Source organism: Nothobranchius furzeri, chromosome 1 (genome assembly GCF_043380555.1).
Source record: "Nothobranchius furzeri strain GRZ-AD chromosome 1, NfurGRZ-RIMD1, whole genome shotgun sequence".
Taxonomy (NCBI): Eukaryota; Metazoa; Chordata; class Actinopteri; order Cyprinodontiformes; family Nothobranchiidae; genus Nothobranchius; species Nothobranchius furzeri.
In genome coordinates this window covers 31626749-31643531 of record NC_091741.1, presented here as the reverse complement: position 1 = coordinate 31643531, position 16783 = coordinate 31626749, and the positions used below count along the sequence as shown (strand labels likewise).

General features: G+C 49.6%; 1 protein-coding gene across 4 annotated transcripts in view; it reads left to right on the top strand.

The window, feature by feature from the left end:
• The window catches only part of nup50 (nucleoporin 50), a 51517-nt gene that overhangs the window by 17571 nt on the left and 17163 nt on the right, over positions 1 to 16783 (top strand). For all 4 annotated transcript variants that reach the window (XM_054738337.2, XM_054738338.2, XM_054738336.2 and 1 more), the window contains 2 exons: positions 10737 to 10813; positions 10886 to 10969. In XM_054738337.2, coding sequence (XP_054594312.1) covers positions 10745 to 10813; positions 10886 to 10969 — 153 coding nt within the window. In that variant the 5' untranslated portion in view covers positions 10737 to 10744. The remainder of the gene's footprint in view (positions 1 to 10736; positions 10814 to 10885; positions 10970 to 16783) is intronic.

Genomic DNA, 16783 nt, shown 5'->3' with positions numbered 1-16783 from the left:
AACTCATTTCGGCCGCTTGTATCCGCGATCTCGTTCTTTCGGTCATTACCCAAAGCTCATGACCATAGGTGAGGATTGGGACGTAGATCGACCGGTAAATCGAAAGCCTGGCTTTTTGGCTCAGCTCCCTCTTCCCCACGACAGATCGGCTCAGCGTCCGCATCACTGCAGACGCCGAACCAATCCGCCTGTCGATTTCCCGATCCCTCCTACCCTCACTCGTGAACAAGACCCCGAGATACTTAAACTCCTCCACTTGAGGTAAGACCTCTCCCCCGACCCGGAGGTGGCAAGCCACCCTTTTCCGGTCGAGAACCATGGTCTCAGATTTGGAGGTGCTGATCCTCATCCCAGCCGCTTCACATTCGGCCGCGAACCTACCCAGCAAGAGCTGAAGGTCAGAGCTGGATGAAGCTAGGAGGACCACATCATCCGCAAAAAGCAGAGACGAGATTCTCCTGCCACCAAACTCGACACACTCCACACCACGGCTGCGTCTAGAAATTCTGTCCATAAAAGTGATGAACAGAACCGGTGACAAAGGGCAGCCCTGGCAGAGTCCAACCCTCACTGGGAACAGGTCCGACTTACTACCGGCTATGCGGACCAAACTCACGCTCCTCTGGTAAAGGGACTGAATGGCCCTTAACAGAAAGCCACCCACCCCATACTCCTGGAGCGTCCCCCACAGGGTGCCCCTGGGGACACGGTCATAAGCCTTCTCCAAATCCACAAAGCACATGTGGATTGGTTGGGCAAACTCCCATGCCCCCTCCATCACCCTTGCAAGGGTATAGAGCTGGTCCACAGTTCCACGGCCAGGACGAAAACCACATTGCTCCTCCTCTATCTGAGATTCAACTATCGATCGGACCCTCCTCTCCAGTACCTTGGCGTAGACCTTTCCAGGGAGGCTGAGGAGTGTGATCCCCCTATAGTTGGAACACACCCTCAGGTCACCCTTCTTAAAGATGGGGACCACCACCCCGGTCTGCCACTCCCTAGGAACTGCCCCCGATGACCACGCAATGTTGTAGAGACGTGTCAACCATGACAGCCCTACAACATCCATAGCCTTGAGATACCCAGGACGAACCTCATCCGCCCCCAGGGCTCCGCCGCTGTGTAGTTGTTTGACTACCTCAGCAACTTCTGCCCCCGAGATCGGACAGTCCATCCCCAGGCCTCCCAGCTCTGGTTCCTCCTCGGAATGCGCATTGGTGGGATTGAGGAGCTCCTCAAAGTATTCCTTCCACCGTCCGACTATAGCCTCAGTTGACGTCAGCAGCTCCCCATCCCCACTGTAAACAGTGTGAGCGAGTTGCTGCCTTCCTCTCCTGAGGCGCTGGACAGTTTGCCAGAACCTCTTTGGAGCCAATCGATAGTCTTTCTCCATGGCCTCACCAAACTCCTCCCACGCCCGAGATTTTGCCTCGGCAACTGCCACTGCTGCACCCCGCTTGGCTATCCGGTACCTGTCTGCTGCCTCCGGAGACCCACAGACCAGCCACGCCCTGTAGGCCTCCTTCTTCAGCCTGACGGCTCCCCGAACCTCTGGTGTCCACCAGCGGGTACGGGGGTTGCCACCACGACTGGCACCGGCCACCTTACGACCACAGCTAGCAACAGCCGCCTCGACAATCGCAGAGTGGAACAAGGCCCACTCGGACTCAATGTCCCCCACTGCTCTCGGGACGTGGTCAAAGCTCTGCCGGAGGTGGGAGTTGAAGACCGTCTTGACAGGTTCTTCTGCCAGGCGTTCCCAGCAGACCCTCACTATGCGTTTGGGTCTGCCAGGTCTACGCGGCATGTTCCCTTGCCATCTGATCCAACTCACCACCAGGTGGTGATCAGTTGACAGCTCCGCCCCTCTCTTCACTCGGGTGTCCAAAACATACGGCCGCAGGTCAGATGATACGACTACAAAATCTATCATCGACCTGTGACCTAGGCTGCCCTGGTACCAAGTGTACCGGTGGGCATCCTTATGTTTGAACATGGTGTTCGTTATGGCCAAACTGCGGCTTGCACAGAAGTCCAATAACAAAACACCGCTCGAGTTCAGATTAGGTGGGCCGTTCCTCCCAATCACACCCCTCCAGGTCAAGCTGTCATTGCCCACGTGAGCATTGAAATCCCCCAGCAGGACAATGGAGTCCCCTGATGGAGCACTATCTAGCACTCATCCCAGGGACTCCAAAAAGGGTGGGTACTCTGAACTGATATTTGGCCCATGAGCACAAACAACAGTCAGGACCCGTTCCCCGACCCGAAGGCGCAAGGAAGCTACCCTCTTGTCCCCCGGGGTAAACCCCAACACACAGTTAGAGAGTCTCGGGGCTAACAAAAAGCCAACCCCAGCCCTCCGCCTCTCACCCGGAGCAACTCCAGCAAAGTAGAGTGTCCAACCCCTCTCCAGGTCTCGGGTTCCAGAGCCAATGCAATGTGTCGAGGTGAGTCCGACTATATCTAGCCGGTACCGCTCAACCTCTGCCACAAGCTCCGGCTCTTTCCCCGCCAGCGAGGTGACGTTCCATGTCCCAAAAACTAGTTTTCTTGTCCGGGGATTGGACTGCCAAGGCTCCCGCCTTGGTCTGCCACCCGATTCGCATTGCACCGGACCCTTCATGTTCCTCCTGCGGGTGGTGGGTCCACAGTTGGACGAGCCCATGTATCCGGTTCGGGCTTGGCCCGGCCGGGCCCCATGGGCGAAAGCCCGGCCACCAGACGCTCGCTCATGGGCCCCAACCCCAGGCCTGGCTCCAGGGTGGGACCCCGGTAACCCTCCGGGCCGGGTACTCCGACTCTTCGTTTTAACCGCCATGAAAGATCCTTCGAACCGTTCTTTGTCTCACCCTTCACCTAAGACCAATTTGTCATGGGAGACCCTACCAGGGGCACTAAGTGCCCCAGACAACATAGCTCCTAGGATCATTAGGGCACTCAAACTCCTCCACCACGATAAGGTGACGGTTCAAGGAGGAGACAGTAGCGGGTGCAGCTGCTAATACAGTAGCCGGTGCAGCTGCTAATAGAGTAGCGGGTGCAGCTGCTACTGTATTAGCAGCTGCACCCGCTACTGTATTAGCAGGTGCAGCTGCTAATACAGTAGCGGGTGCAGCTGCTAATACAGTAGCAGGTGCGGCCGCTAATACAGTAGCAGGTGCGGCCGCTAATACAGTAGCAGGTGCGGCCGCTAATACAGTAGCAGGTGCAGCCGCTAATACAGTAGCAGGTGCGGCCGCTAATACAGTAGCAGGTGCGGCCGCTAATACAGTAGCAGGTGCAGCTGCTAATACAGTAGCGGGTGCGGCTGCTAATACAGTAGCGGGTGCGGCTGCTAATACAGTAGCAGGTGCGGCTGCTAATACAGTAGCAGGTGCGGCTGCTAATACAGTAGCAGGTGCAGCCGCTAATACAGTAGCAGGTGCGGCCGCTAATACAGTAGCAGGTGCGGCTGCTAATACAGTAGCAGGTGCGGCTGCTAATACAGTAGCAGGTGCAGCCGCTAATACAGTAGCAGGTGCGGCCGCTAATGCAGTAGCAGGTGCCGTCGCTAATACAGTAGCAGGTGCGGCCGCTAATACAGTAGCAGGTGCGGCCGCTAATGCAGTAGCAGGTGCGGCCGCTAATGCAGTAGCAGGTGCGGCCGCTAATGCAGTAGCAGGTGCGGCCGCTAATACAGTAGCAGGTGCGGCCGCTAATACAGTAGCAGGTGCAGCCGCTTATACAGTAGCAGGTGCAGCTGCTAATACAGCAGCAGGTGCAGCTGCTAATACAGTAGCAGGTGCAGCTGCTAATACAGTAGCAGGTGCAGCCGCTAATACAGTAGCAGGTGCGGCCGCTAATGCAGTAGCAGGTGCCGTCGCTAATACAGTAGCAGGTGCGGCCGCTAATACAGTAGCAGGTGCGGCCGCTAATGCAGTAGCAGGTGCGGCCGCTCATGCAGTAGCAGGTGCGGCCGCTAATGCAGTAGCAGGTGCGGCCGCTAATACAGTAGCAGGTGCGGCCGCTAATACAGTAGCAGGTGCAGCCGCTTATACAGTAGCAGGTGCAGCTGCTAATACAGCAGCAGGTGCAGCTGCTAATACAGTAGCGGGTGCGGCTGCTAATACAGTAGCAGGTGCAGCTGCTTATACAGTAGCAGGTGCAGTAATACAGCAGCAGGTGCAGCTGCTAATACAGTAGCGGGTGCGGCTGCTAATACAGCAGCAGGTGCTAATACAGTAGCAGGTGCGGCCGCTAATGCAGTAGCAGGTGCGGCCGCTAATACAGTAGCAGGTGCGGCCGCTAATGCAGTAGCAGGTGCGGCCGCTAATGCAGTAGCAGGTGCGGCCGCTAATGCAGTAGCAGGTGCGGCCGCTAATGCAGTAGCAGTTGCGGCCGCTAATACAGTAGCAGGTGCGGCCGCTAATACAGTAGCAGGTGCGGCCTTTAATACAGTAGCAGGTGCAGCCGCTAATATAGTAGCAGGTGCAGCTGCTAATACAGTAGCAGGTACAGCTGCTAATACAGTAGCAGGTGTAGTAATACAGCAGCAGGTGCAGCTGCTAATACAGTAGCGGGTGCGGCTGCTAATACAGCAGCAGTTGTAGCTGCTAATACAGTAGCAGGTGCAGCTGCTAATACAGCAGCAGGTGCAGCTGCTAATGCAGTAGCAGGTGCAGCTGCTAATGCAGTAGCAGGTGCGGCTGCTAATGCAGTAGCGGGTGCGGCTGCTAATGCAGTAGCAGGTGCGGCTGCTAATACAGTAGCGGGTGCGGCTGCTAATACAGTAGCGGGTGCGGCTGCTAATACAGCAGCGGGTGCGGCTGCTAATACAGCAGCGGGTGCGGCTGCTAATACAGCAGCGGGTGCGGCCGCTAATACAGTAGCGGGTGCGGCCGCTAATACAGTAGCGGGTGCGGCCGCTAATACAGCAGCGGGTGCGGCCGCTAATACAGCAGCGGGTGCGGCCGCTAATACAGCAGCGGGTGCGGCCGCTAATACAGCAGCGGGTGCGGCCGCTAATACAGCAGCGGGTGCAACTGCTAATACAGTAGCAGGTGCGGCTGCTAATACAGTAGCAGGTGCGGCCGCTAATACAGTAGCAGGTGCTAATACAGTAGCAGGTGCGGCCGCTAATGCAGTAGCAGGTGCGGCCGCTAATGCAGTAGCGGGTGCGGCCGCTAATGCAGTAGCGGGTGCGGCCGCTAATGCAGTAGCGGGTGCGGCCTCTAATACAGTAGCGGGTGCGGCCGCTAATACAGTAGCGGGTGCGGCCGCTAATACAGTAGCGGGTGCGGCCGCTAATACAGTAGCGGGTGCGGCCGCTAATACAGTAGCGGGTGCGGCCGCTAATACAGCAGCGGGTGCGGCCGCTAATACAGCAGCGGGTGCGGCCGCTAATACAGCAGCTGGTGCGGCCGCCAATACAGCAGCGGGTGCGGCCGCTAATACAGCAGCGGGTGCGGCCGCTAATACAGCAGTGGGTGCGGCCGCTAATACAGCAGCGGGTGCGGCCGCTAATGCAGCAGCGGGTGCGGCCGCTAATACAGAAGCGGGTGCGGCCGCTAATACAGTAGCGGGTGCGGCCGCTAATACAGTAGCGGGTGCGGCCGCTAATACAGTAGCGGGTGCAGCTGCTAATACAGCAGCAGGTGCAGCTGCTAATACAGTAGCGGGTGCGGCTGCTAATACAGTAGCAGGTGCAGTAATACAGCAGCAGGTGCAGCTGCTAATACAGTAGCAGGTGCGGCGGCTAATATAGTAGCAGGTGCAGCCGCTAATACAGTAGCAGGTGCTAATACAGTAGCAGGTGCGGCCGCTAATGCAGTAGCAGGTGCGGCCGCTAATGCAGTAGCAGGTGCGGCCGCTAATGCAGTAGCAGGTGCGGCCGCTAATGCAGTAGCAGGTGCGGCCGCTAATACAGTAGCAGGTGCGGCCGCTAATACAGTAGCAGGTGCAGCCGCTAATACAGTAGCGGGTGCAGCTGCTAATACAGCAGCGGGTGCAGCTGCTAATACAGTAGCGGGTGCGGCTGCTAATACAGTAGCGGGTGCAGCTGCTAATACAGCAGCAGGTGCAGCTGCTAATACAGTAGCGGGTGCGGCTGCTAATACAGTAGCAGTTGTAGCTGCTAATGCAGTAGCAGGTGCAGCTGCTAATACAGTAGCAGTTGTAGCTGCTAATACAATAGCAGGTGCAGCTGCTAATACAGTAGCAGGTGCAGCTGCTAATACAGTAGCAGGTGCAGCCGCTAATACAGTAGCAGGTGCAGCCGCTAATACAGTAGCGGGTGCAGCTGCTAATACAGTAGCGGGTGCAGCTGCTGTTACAGTAGCGGGTGCAGCTGCATATGTTTGCAATAAAAATGTTATGTTGTAATGGAATTCATGCATTAGTTTTTGTTTGCTTTGAACCCAGAGCAGACGTCACACGCCAGACGACATCGACACTGCATACTTTAGTATTTGTTCATTTATCGTGAGTAATATTGATTAGGGCTGAAACGATTCCTCGAGTACCTCGAATAATTCGAGTACAAAAAATCCTCGAGTCAAACTTTCTGCCTCGAGGATTCGTTTAATTCATGTTTAATTAATTCATGGCTTTGCAATCGCACGGGGTCATGTTTCACCCGGACCGAAATAAGTGACGCACATGCCCACTGGACTGCGAGTAGCGAACGTAACTTAACTTTCTCTTAAGCCATGGTGGACAACGTGGACCCCGGTGGAGTGCGAAAAAGACAGAAAATGTCAAAGTTGTGGGACCATTTTTCACGTCGTAAGGTGGAAAACGTAGTCCAGTATAAATACTGTAAAATGGATTTAGCCTACCACAACATCACATCCTCCATGCTGCAGCACCTGTAAATGTCACTTCTGCAAGCGGACTCGGAGCCTCTACAAGATAATGCATTTTAGCCTGTATTTCTGTATATTCTGCAGAAACTGTGCAACTTTTTCGTTTGTAGCACTCAGTTTCAGCTCACACCGTACATCTGCTAGCAACACGTCGGACTTAAAATGTGCTAAAAATATCAGTTTTTACACAACATGTCGGACTTTTTATTGTGTTGTTATTGATATTTTGTCCCCCGGGATCGCTGCAGGAGGACACGGGTATTTATGAGGAAAACGAAAGAAAGTAAATAAATGTTTTGTGATCTGTATAATTTGACAAAACCACAGCAAACATGCTTTCTCGACAATCCTTGTTATTGTGTGAGAAAAAGTGTAGAAATTAAAACGAACGTGTGTTAATAAGGAAACAAGGGTGAGCTGTTTGCGCATGCACCGTGAGCGGTTCTGGTTCTGTTTGGGCCGCAGCCGCTCGCAGCGCTACTTCAGCAGTTATCCTCCTAGTTTTTGTCTGGCTTGCAGGCTAGTAGATTCTCACACGAGGGGAAAATCAGCTCAGGTTGTGTACTTATTTTTTGCACAGCCATTTGTTTACTCTGAAGTAAAGTTGAAGTGCTGAAGTTTTGCAAACTAATTTTGAATAAAACTTGAAGAATAACTGGCAATTGCTTGCTCATTTTGACAGGTCTTTCATATTTTATAACATGCTATTTTATATAATGGTTTACAAACACAAAAGGGTAATTTATTAGAGTACTCGGTTAATCGAAAAAGAGATTCAATAGAGTACTCGATTACAAAAATATTCGATAGCTGCAGCCCTAATATCGATATCGCAATATTAAGCACTGTTATCGAATATCGCAGGTTTTCCTAATATCATGCAGCCCTAGTCTTTACCTTCCATTTGTCTTGTCTTTGAACACGCAGGCGTGTTTTGTATGGGCGTGGTCTGCAGTTGTGTCCTTGGGCAAGACACTTTACCCACCTTGCCTGCTGGTGGTGGTCGTAGGGACCGGTGGCGCCTGTGCTCAGCAGCCTCGCCTCTGTCAGTGCGCCCCAGGGCAGCTGTGGCTACATCGTGGCTCATCACCATCAGTGTGTGAATGTGTGTGTGAATGGATGAATGATACACTGTAGTGTAAAGCGCTTTGGAGTCCTTACTCTGAGAGGCGCTATACAAGTGCGGGTCATTTATCATTTATCATTAAACTGATGCAAACTTATTTATTGTGAACTAAATTTACTGTGTATCTTCATTCCTTTTGCCATCTTTTTTCATTTGATTTTTCCTACTGGGAAGTTAGAATTTCCTAGGAGATAGCGAACGCACCATTAGCTGATAAAACGGTGGCAATGGAAGCTAACATATCAAGCTAACTTTATCTTAAACAGTTTATTTAGCAGCTGGAGCAGATAAAAACGATGATGCCTCACACTTAGATCGTTGTAAAGTGAAGCCAAACTTTAGAGCGCGCTCATGTTCTTCCAGTCGGAAATTCGGAGTTCCGAGGAGAAAGCGAACGCACCATTAGCGAAACGGAAGCTAACAAATCAAGCTAACGTTATCTTAAACATTTTATTTACCTACCGGAGCAGATTAAGATGAGGATGTCTCACTTAGATCGTTGTCGCTGGTTTCATCTTCACCCAGTTACCCATCACATTTAGTGAAGTGGACCCAAGCGTTAGCGTGCGTTCTTTCTACCATGCTGCTCTGTTTACAACTCGCTCGCAGCGACCGATGACTTAATGCTTTTGCGCATGCGCAGCTGTCTAGGCAAGTTCTTGTTGTGAAGGACGGGTACCGAAACGAGGCACCGTTTCAAATGAAGTGAATCGGTGCTCAGTCAGTACTATGGAATTCGGTCGGTACCTTAAAAAGTACAGAATTCGGTACCCAGTTTGTGTCTAAATTTTGCCTAAAATGTGTTATTTTGTAATTATGTTGTTTATTTGTTTACATTTTTGCCCTTTAGTCTTTAAAATACAAATATTTGCCCATAACTTCTTATTTTTTGGCTGTTTGTCATCATTTAAAAATATTACATCAGATTATACTCAGTACTCAAGTAGCATTCTAATCAGATACTTTTTTACCCTTACTTGAGTAATAAACCCTATATCAGGAAAATGTTGTCCTCGGTTTGTGTCCTTCCAGTAAGCTTTGCAGATGTGGGAAAATGTCATCAGGCAGTAATCGTTGTTAAATTCATAATTATTCTCGGAGAGAGACCAACTCTTATCTGCCCCTGGGAGCCCCGTAATGCATAGCGTCATTTTAACATGGCGGTGTCCGCGACACGGTTTATATGCAGGTAGCGGCGCTGCGGCTGCTTTATATAGCGACTCGTTGCATTCTCCCTCAGCCCAAATCCTCGGATCACGCATTTTAGCTAAAACGCTAACGTTAGCTTGCCTTGCGTTGACTGTAGAGTTGTGGGTGATGGTCACGCAGATGTGTCATGAGATTTGAAGCGTTGCTGCCTTTCACAGACACTTTTTCTGCTCGTGCTGCAAACAGGATAGCCGTCTTCTATCAATTGTCCCTCGGCATTCTTCAAATATCCAAAACATGCCCGTACTTCCCACTTTGTCTTCTTTGAGGGATAATAAATGTCCTGAGCGCTGCCGTCTCCTCCTTTGGCCATTATTTCAGCTTTAGCTTCAAGAAAGTTTTGGTTGTAAACAACAAAGTGCGCATGTGCCGCCGGCAACTTCAGCAGATGATACGGTGGCGGGTAAGGGTCATCGCGCCTACACTGCAGCCACGGTAATCCACCGAGGTAATTTTTTTTAAAAACAAGACGGTTATTATTATTGTCAACTTTTTTACCGGGGTTTACAGCTACACCGGTTACCGTGACAACCCTAGTAGGAGCTTCAAGAAGGTTAACTTTTATTCAGAGTGAGGAATGCAGCAGTCTGCATCAGGCCTTGGGCAAAGATTTTATGGCTTCTTGTAGCAAGAACTGGGATAGAGCCCTTTTTGGATTTGGGGCCAAACAGATGTTGTTTTCCTGTCTGCAAATGAAAGGTTATTTTGTTGTCAATATGTGGGTGAAAATGTGACTACTTGGCACGTTACACCCGTCTAGTCTGGGTTATCTTCAGGTTACGGCAGGAAGCTGGAGTGTCGATTTTTTCTAAGGCTGTTCGGTGGGTCGGATTAAGGACCTGTCCAAAAGCCTCTTGGCCAACTCTACATCAGCTTTGAGGCCTCGTAGATCACAAAGCTTCCTTCTTCTTTTATCAGTGTCTCCTATATAAGTTCTACTCCACTGTCGTGGGGAACTTTTAAAAGCATGTTTAAACTTTTAGAATTTTTGGCACAGAGCCAGATAGATGGAGGGTGGAGCTAGTTTCACACTAGATCGTTTTAATTTAACAGGTCTAACAGCTGTGAGGGAAATTTGTTCAAACTAAATCACAGGAGATGTGCAAAATGTTTGAAAGCCTTGTATGTTCATTATGTGTCATAAAACAAATAACATTTGAAGTAATTCGTGTTAATGCAGATACACGTCCCGCCACATCCCGCAGCGCTCCTCCGTGAGGGTGGGGGTGGGGGGGTTTGCACACGTTCATGTTGCGCCCTCCTCCAGGGGTGGGGGTCGCACGCTCCGTCCCGCAGCACTTCTCCGTGAGAGCGGGGATGGGGTGGGGGGGTTGCACATGTTCTGCTGTTTCTCACCAGTATCAGCTGATGGAGGGCTCTAGTTTCATTGCACCGTTCGTGTCAGCGGACACGGTAGGGTCGGGGAGGGGGCAGAGCATGATGCTTAGCCTGGCGGGCCGCCAGGCTTATAAAGCGCTGGGAGAAACCCTGGGCCAAAATCATACCGATTAAGTCTTATACCTTCTATAATACTGTGCGTTACTATCTTCCAGCAGAGGGAATGGCAAAGAGGATTGCAGATAAGGAGCTGACTGACAGGAATTGGGATCAGGAGGATGAAGGAGAAGAGGTGAGACCAGAGACTCAGACGTGTAGAACTGAGAAATGATGGACTGACCTTTGATCTACTGTCCTCAATTAGGCTGGGACGTTCTCAATCGCAAGTGAAGATGTGCTGAAGAATCGAGCCATTAAGAAGGCCAAGCGCAGAAACCCTGGAGCTGAGGTGAGAATATCATCAGCAGAACAGAGTCAAAAGCCTAATTTATACTTCTCCGTCTTCATCAGGACCATGCCCCTATTATTCTGTAACAAATTGGAAGCCAACAAGGAAGTGGCAAAGACTGCAGTTCGACCCTCATCCGCTAGGGGCTGGCAGCAGACTTGAGCAAATCCTCATTGACTCCCATGTTAAAAAGGCCATTTTTACTGCAGAAATAAACATGTTTACAGCCAGTTGTGTCATTAACTGCTTGGCCAAACATGATAGTGGGGCTGCATAGGAAACTTGTGCAGTACCCAGCGTTTCCTTTCTCCTGCCTTAGAATAGCAGGTGGCTGCCTGCTCCCATCTCCCGGGGCAGCCAGGCTGGCTCCGAAGCAAGGCTGTAGTCATGCTGGTCAATGGTGGATCTCTGAGGGAGACGCTCAAGCGATTGTTCTTGCTGAAAACGCCCTGGAATACTCTGTTAGCTTTGGGTTAGCATGTAGCTAATGTCCCGTTGATATCCAGCTCCCTGAGAAGGGACCATCAACAACGGTGGACACGCAGATCTTTCATCGCAGTGGACAAACAAAGCCCAATATCCTTGGTTGGCTTACCTAGTTTTGATTTTGTTAAGCAGGCTTGAGGTGCATTTACTTTGGAGACGCTCTACCACGTTTTTCTTGCTGAAAACTGCAGGAACAACTCTGTTAGCTTTGGGTTAGGAATCCTAATACCTGGAACACATATATGAAGGAATGGACTTCATCCCATTTAACAGAATACTCTCCCAATTTGGTATAGATAAGAAAAACTTTTTAGAAAATCACCAAATTAAATCTGTAGTGTAGCGGAAATCCACATTTTATATCCTCAGATTAACTTTGTTTGGATTCACACGAAGGAGAACATAACAATTTTCACAAAGTTTTTCCTCTCACATTTAGCAGAAGAAAAACAAAAAGGGGAATTTGAAACTGGCCTACAGTTTCAGCATTCTGGTTACCTCCAACGACTCTCTCCCAGGATCGCAAATTGCACCAATTTGACTGGCCTCCCTTCTGTGCCAATCAGGAGGCGCGAGAAATATCAGAAACTGGTCTGCTTTACATCAACTCTCAAACTAACCCTTTTCTCAAGATGAGGGAAGTCGTAAAGCTTCCCTTAATGTCCTTCTGGGAGCTTCATGACTTGAGTCTTTATAAACCTTGCATTCCTGTTTATCTACAATCAAAAAAGGTGTTTAGGTTGTTTACCCTTAAAATAGAAATCAAGGTGCTCTAGGTTAAAATCTTGTCAGCCACAGACCTAAACTGTTTGTTTTGTGTTGTCTTTTATGCTAAACCTCTGTCATTTTGTGTTTCTCCAGTTAAAAGTCATGCTAATGGTAGAACTGTCCAGTTTAAAGACATACATTTAGTTCTTCTCTGTTTAAAGTAATACTTTGACCCCCATCTGGACCAACATTGGTCAATTGTGATCATTGTTGGAAAGGCAGAGGTTGTATGAAAGAGCCACAGTGCCATCAAATAGTTAAGAAGCGAAATACATGTGGGTGTGACAAAAAGAAAGTTTCTAAAACCAGAAGTTCAGACCTCGTGGAGCAGAACAAAGAAGAAAGATTCCTTAAGCAAACCTCTGCTGGCTATTCCACCTGGGCCCAGCAAAAGATAATCGACGCTCATAAAAGTTAAGCCATTAGCTCTCAAAAGTTACAGTAAACTCAGAGCTCTGTTTTGTTTTGTTTTGACTTTCTACATGAAACTGGAAGTTGGCGCGGTCCGGTCGAGTCCTCGCATTGAGTTAAACCCAATTTGGAACAGTTTCTCTGATTCAATCTCATTTGGATAATTCGGACTCGTGGTCTGCATTCCACGTTTGGGTGCAGCTGGAGGAACCTAAAGGTCAAGCCACAATCGAGGTGGGTCACACACTCCCTTCCAAGACCGACGTTGACCAACCAGGGAGCCAGCACCATATAATTTAAAAAAGGCCCCGGCACGAGCCAGGATCCCAGGCTGTGGCAGCCGCTGGCTACCCTTCCGGCGACGGAAAGCAGGTCTGTGAAAACATTCCCAACTGGCTGATCTTTTCTTCTAAAAGCCACGTTTAAGTGCTCCGGTCGGCAAGATGGTGCCTGTACTTGGCTTAGCCGTGGTCACCGACCACTTTTTCAAACTTTTCTCCACTAACCTCCTCTTTTCCACCTTGCTCCTGTCTGCGATCTTCATCAGTAGTGTCCCTGCTACCATCTCCTATGATCGCCAGACTCTTTTATCCTTCCATTCGTATACGATCGCCCAAGATGCACCGAGGATTTACCATCTGGTTTGTTTACCTGAGCGTCGTACCGGCTCGGAACCAATCGACGATCCAGAGCTGCGCACCTCCAGCGATGTTTGTCTGGTCCCGGGAAAATGTCGGAGGAAAAGAGGTAAACGAGCAGGAATCCACGTGAGAATAAGACTTCTCTTAAAGCGTGGTTTATCTAGTAAACATCGGCGTGATCTTCTAGCTTCTTGTCCTTTGTTTGGTGACCTGAGCGCCACTTCTGTTTTGGTTATTTGTTGTTTTTTATTGTTTTTTCTCTATCTGGTGCGGAGTCCCTACTAACATATGATCGAGACTTACTGTTGTCGATCAGGTCCGCGATGATCAACCTCCAGAACTCCGATACCGGACCCGCTTTCCCACCGCCTCTGGAAACTGGCGTTAACCCAGGTCTCGGCCCTCTGTTACCTGTTTGCCTGCCGCTGCCCAGGAGGCCATGGAAGAGGAAACGGGGGAAGAGAGCCGGCTTCTTCGTTCAGCTTCGAAAGATCCTGAGAGGCGAAGCTCTTCCCGATCGCTGCTCCGCGGCTGTGTTGTGGCGGATCCAACAGAAACTTAACGGAGTTGGGCTGATCTCGCTGCTAAATGGAGCCCCTGATGCGGGACGCTACCTGAAGGCGTGGGAGACAAAGAACCTCCGCGGGCATAGCCTGGAGTCGCTACGTAGCTTAGCCCGCCAGCCGCCCGCCATTATCGAGCCCGCGGCTTACACATCGCCAGATTCCTCCGCAAAAATGATGTTGATTAACGCGCGCTCCATCGCCAACAAGTCTCACATCCTCAACGATCTGTTCCGGACCAAAAAATAAAACTTTTTGTGGATTTTTGAGTCGTGGCAGCGCGTAAATGACGCCACTCATCTCCGTGAGCTCTGTCCTCAAGACTGCTCTTTCTTCTCTGCTCCACGGACCACAGGCCACGGTGGAGGAACAGCTGTTATCTTTAAGAAACACTTTTCGTGCCAAATTATATCCTCAAACTCCTACAGCTCATTCGAGATGATCATGATTAAAATTGGTCGAGTTCAACCAGTTTATGGAATTCTGGTCTATCGCCCACCTGGATCTACTTCATCCTTCCTGTCTGACTTTCAGGATCTCCGATCTTCAACTATTAAACTAGACAGGATAATCATTGTTGGAGATTTCAACATCCATGCTGAGGATCTATCTAACAGCTCCAATAGGGAGTTCCTAAACATGATGAACTCTTTTAACTTCTCTCAACACGTGTCTGGTCCCACTCACAGAGCAGGCCACACCCTGGATCTGGTCTTTCCCTACGGACTTCTTGTTGATAAGCTGCAGATACATGATGTTGTGTTCAGTGACCATAAGTCAGTTTCTTTTCATATCAACTTAAATTCTGAATCTCTTTTACCAGTCTCTGCTAAGCAACGACGTATTAACAGTTCTACCATTTTAAATTTCTCCTCCCTCTTTGACTTCCTCTGATGACATAGAGCTCCTTACCAACTCATTTAATGATCACTGCCTCAAAATTCTGGATCAGGTCGCCCCTTACAAAACCAGCCGCAGTTCCAGTGCCTCCAGTTCACCCTGGCTGAACAACCAGATTCTTGAACTTAGACGCTCCTACAGAAAAGCGAAAAGACGGTGGAAGAGGACAGGTCTGGTTGTTCATCGCATATATTTTAAAGAACTTCTCGAGTCATACAACGAAGCTGTAGAAGATGCCAGGTCTTCTTTCTTCAGCAACCTCATATGCCAAAATAAGAATAATCCTAAGGTTTTGTGTGATACCATCTCCAGCATCGTGTCTTCTCCTCCTCCGCAGGCTCAGCTATCTTCAGCTGATGATTGTAACACCTTTCTCCACTTTTTTGCAAACAAGGTGTTGAATCTGAGATCCAGCATTCCACCAGCCCTCACCCCCTCAGGAGGGGAGGCCCCCCAGTGCTCCGAGTCTTTCACCTCCTTCTCCCCAATTACACTAAATGACTTAACCTCAGCAATCAGTCAGATGAAACTCTCATCATGCTCATCAGATATCTTAACTCCCTCTGTTTTAGTCGGGTCCCTTGCCTCTGTCAGTCCATCTCTGTTGACTATAATCAACAGCTCACTGAGCCAAGGCTGTGTTCCATCTTACTTTAAAAATGCAGTAGTGACTCCTCTCTTAAAGAAACCCAACCTTGACGCTAGCTCCACCAGTAACTTTAGGCCCATTTCTAAGCTACCTTTCATCAGCAAAGTACTTGAGAAGGTTGTTGAAACCCAACTCAGATCCTGGTTTTCTAAGTCAAAGATCTCTGACCCCTTCCAATCTGGCTTTCTGAAGCAGCACTCAACTGAGACTAGTAAGGGTGCATAATGACCTCCTGATGGCTGCTGATGCAGGGAAATGCTCTGTCATGGTCCTGCTCGACCTCAGTGCAGCTTTTGACACTGTAGACCACAACGTTCTACTAAACAGGTTAAAGGCCCTGGCTGGGATTTCAGGTTCTGCTCTAGACTGGCTCTCTTCCTATCTCACCAACAGAACATTCACAGTGAAGTCCGAAACCTTCTCTTCAGATACTGCCTCTCTAACATTTGGGGTCCCACAAGGTTCAGTTCTAGGGCCTCTACTATTTGCATTCTATATTCTTCCCCTAGCCGGCATCATTCAGTCTTTCCCAGACATCTCCTACCACATCTACGCTGATGATATTCAGCTCTATATGTCCTTTATACCACACCAGTTGGACAGGCTGGCCACACTTGTACTCTGCCTGACCCAGATCAGTAACTGGCTGTCCAGCAACTTTCTTGTCCTCAATGCTAACAAGACAGAGACCCTGATCGCTGCACCCCCGGAACTTCAGCCAAAAATCGAGCAAGAAATTGCCTCTTTTTGCCCATCAGCCAAGGCCAACATTAGAAACCTGGGAGTTATTTTTGATCCAGCTTTAAGTTTAGACTCACACGTCAAAACCATCTCCCGCTCTTGTTTCTTTCAACTGAGAAACATTTCAAAAGTCCGTAAACTGGTTTCTACTGCAGATCTGGAAAAAATCATCCATGCCTTTGTGTCATCACGCTTAGACTACTGTAACGCTCTTTTTACTGGTCTCAGCAGAACCTCCCTCTCACGCCTTCAAGCCATCCAAAATGCAGCAGCCAGACTCCTAACCAAATCCAGCAGACAAGCTCACATCACTCCAGGTTTACAGTCCCTCCACTGGCTCCCGGTAGAATATAGAATACAGTTTAAAGTTTTAGTCCTGACCTATAGAGCTCTTAACAACCAGGCTCCAAGCTACCTATCTGAGCTTTTATCCCCACACACCACCTCTCGGAACCTTAGATCCACATCTGAAAACCTCCTGACTGTTCCTCGAACCAGACTGAAAACCAAAGGGGACAGGGCCTTTCAGACTATTGTACCCAGAATTTGGAACAGTCTACCTTCAAATCTCCGTCTCTCTAACACTGTAGAGGTCTTTAAAAATCATCTAAAAACTCACCTTTTCATCCAGGCGTTCCCTCCCTAAATGTTTCAA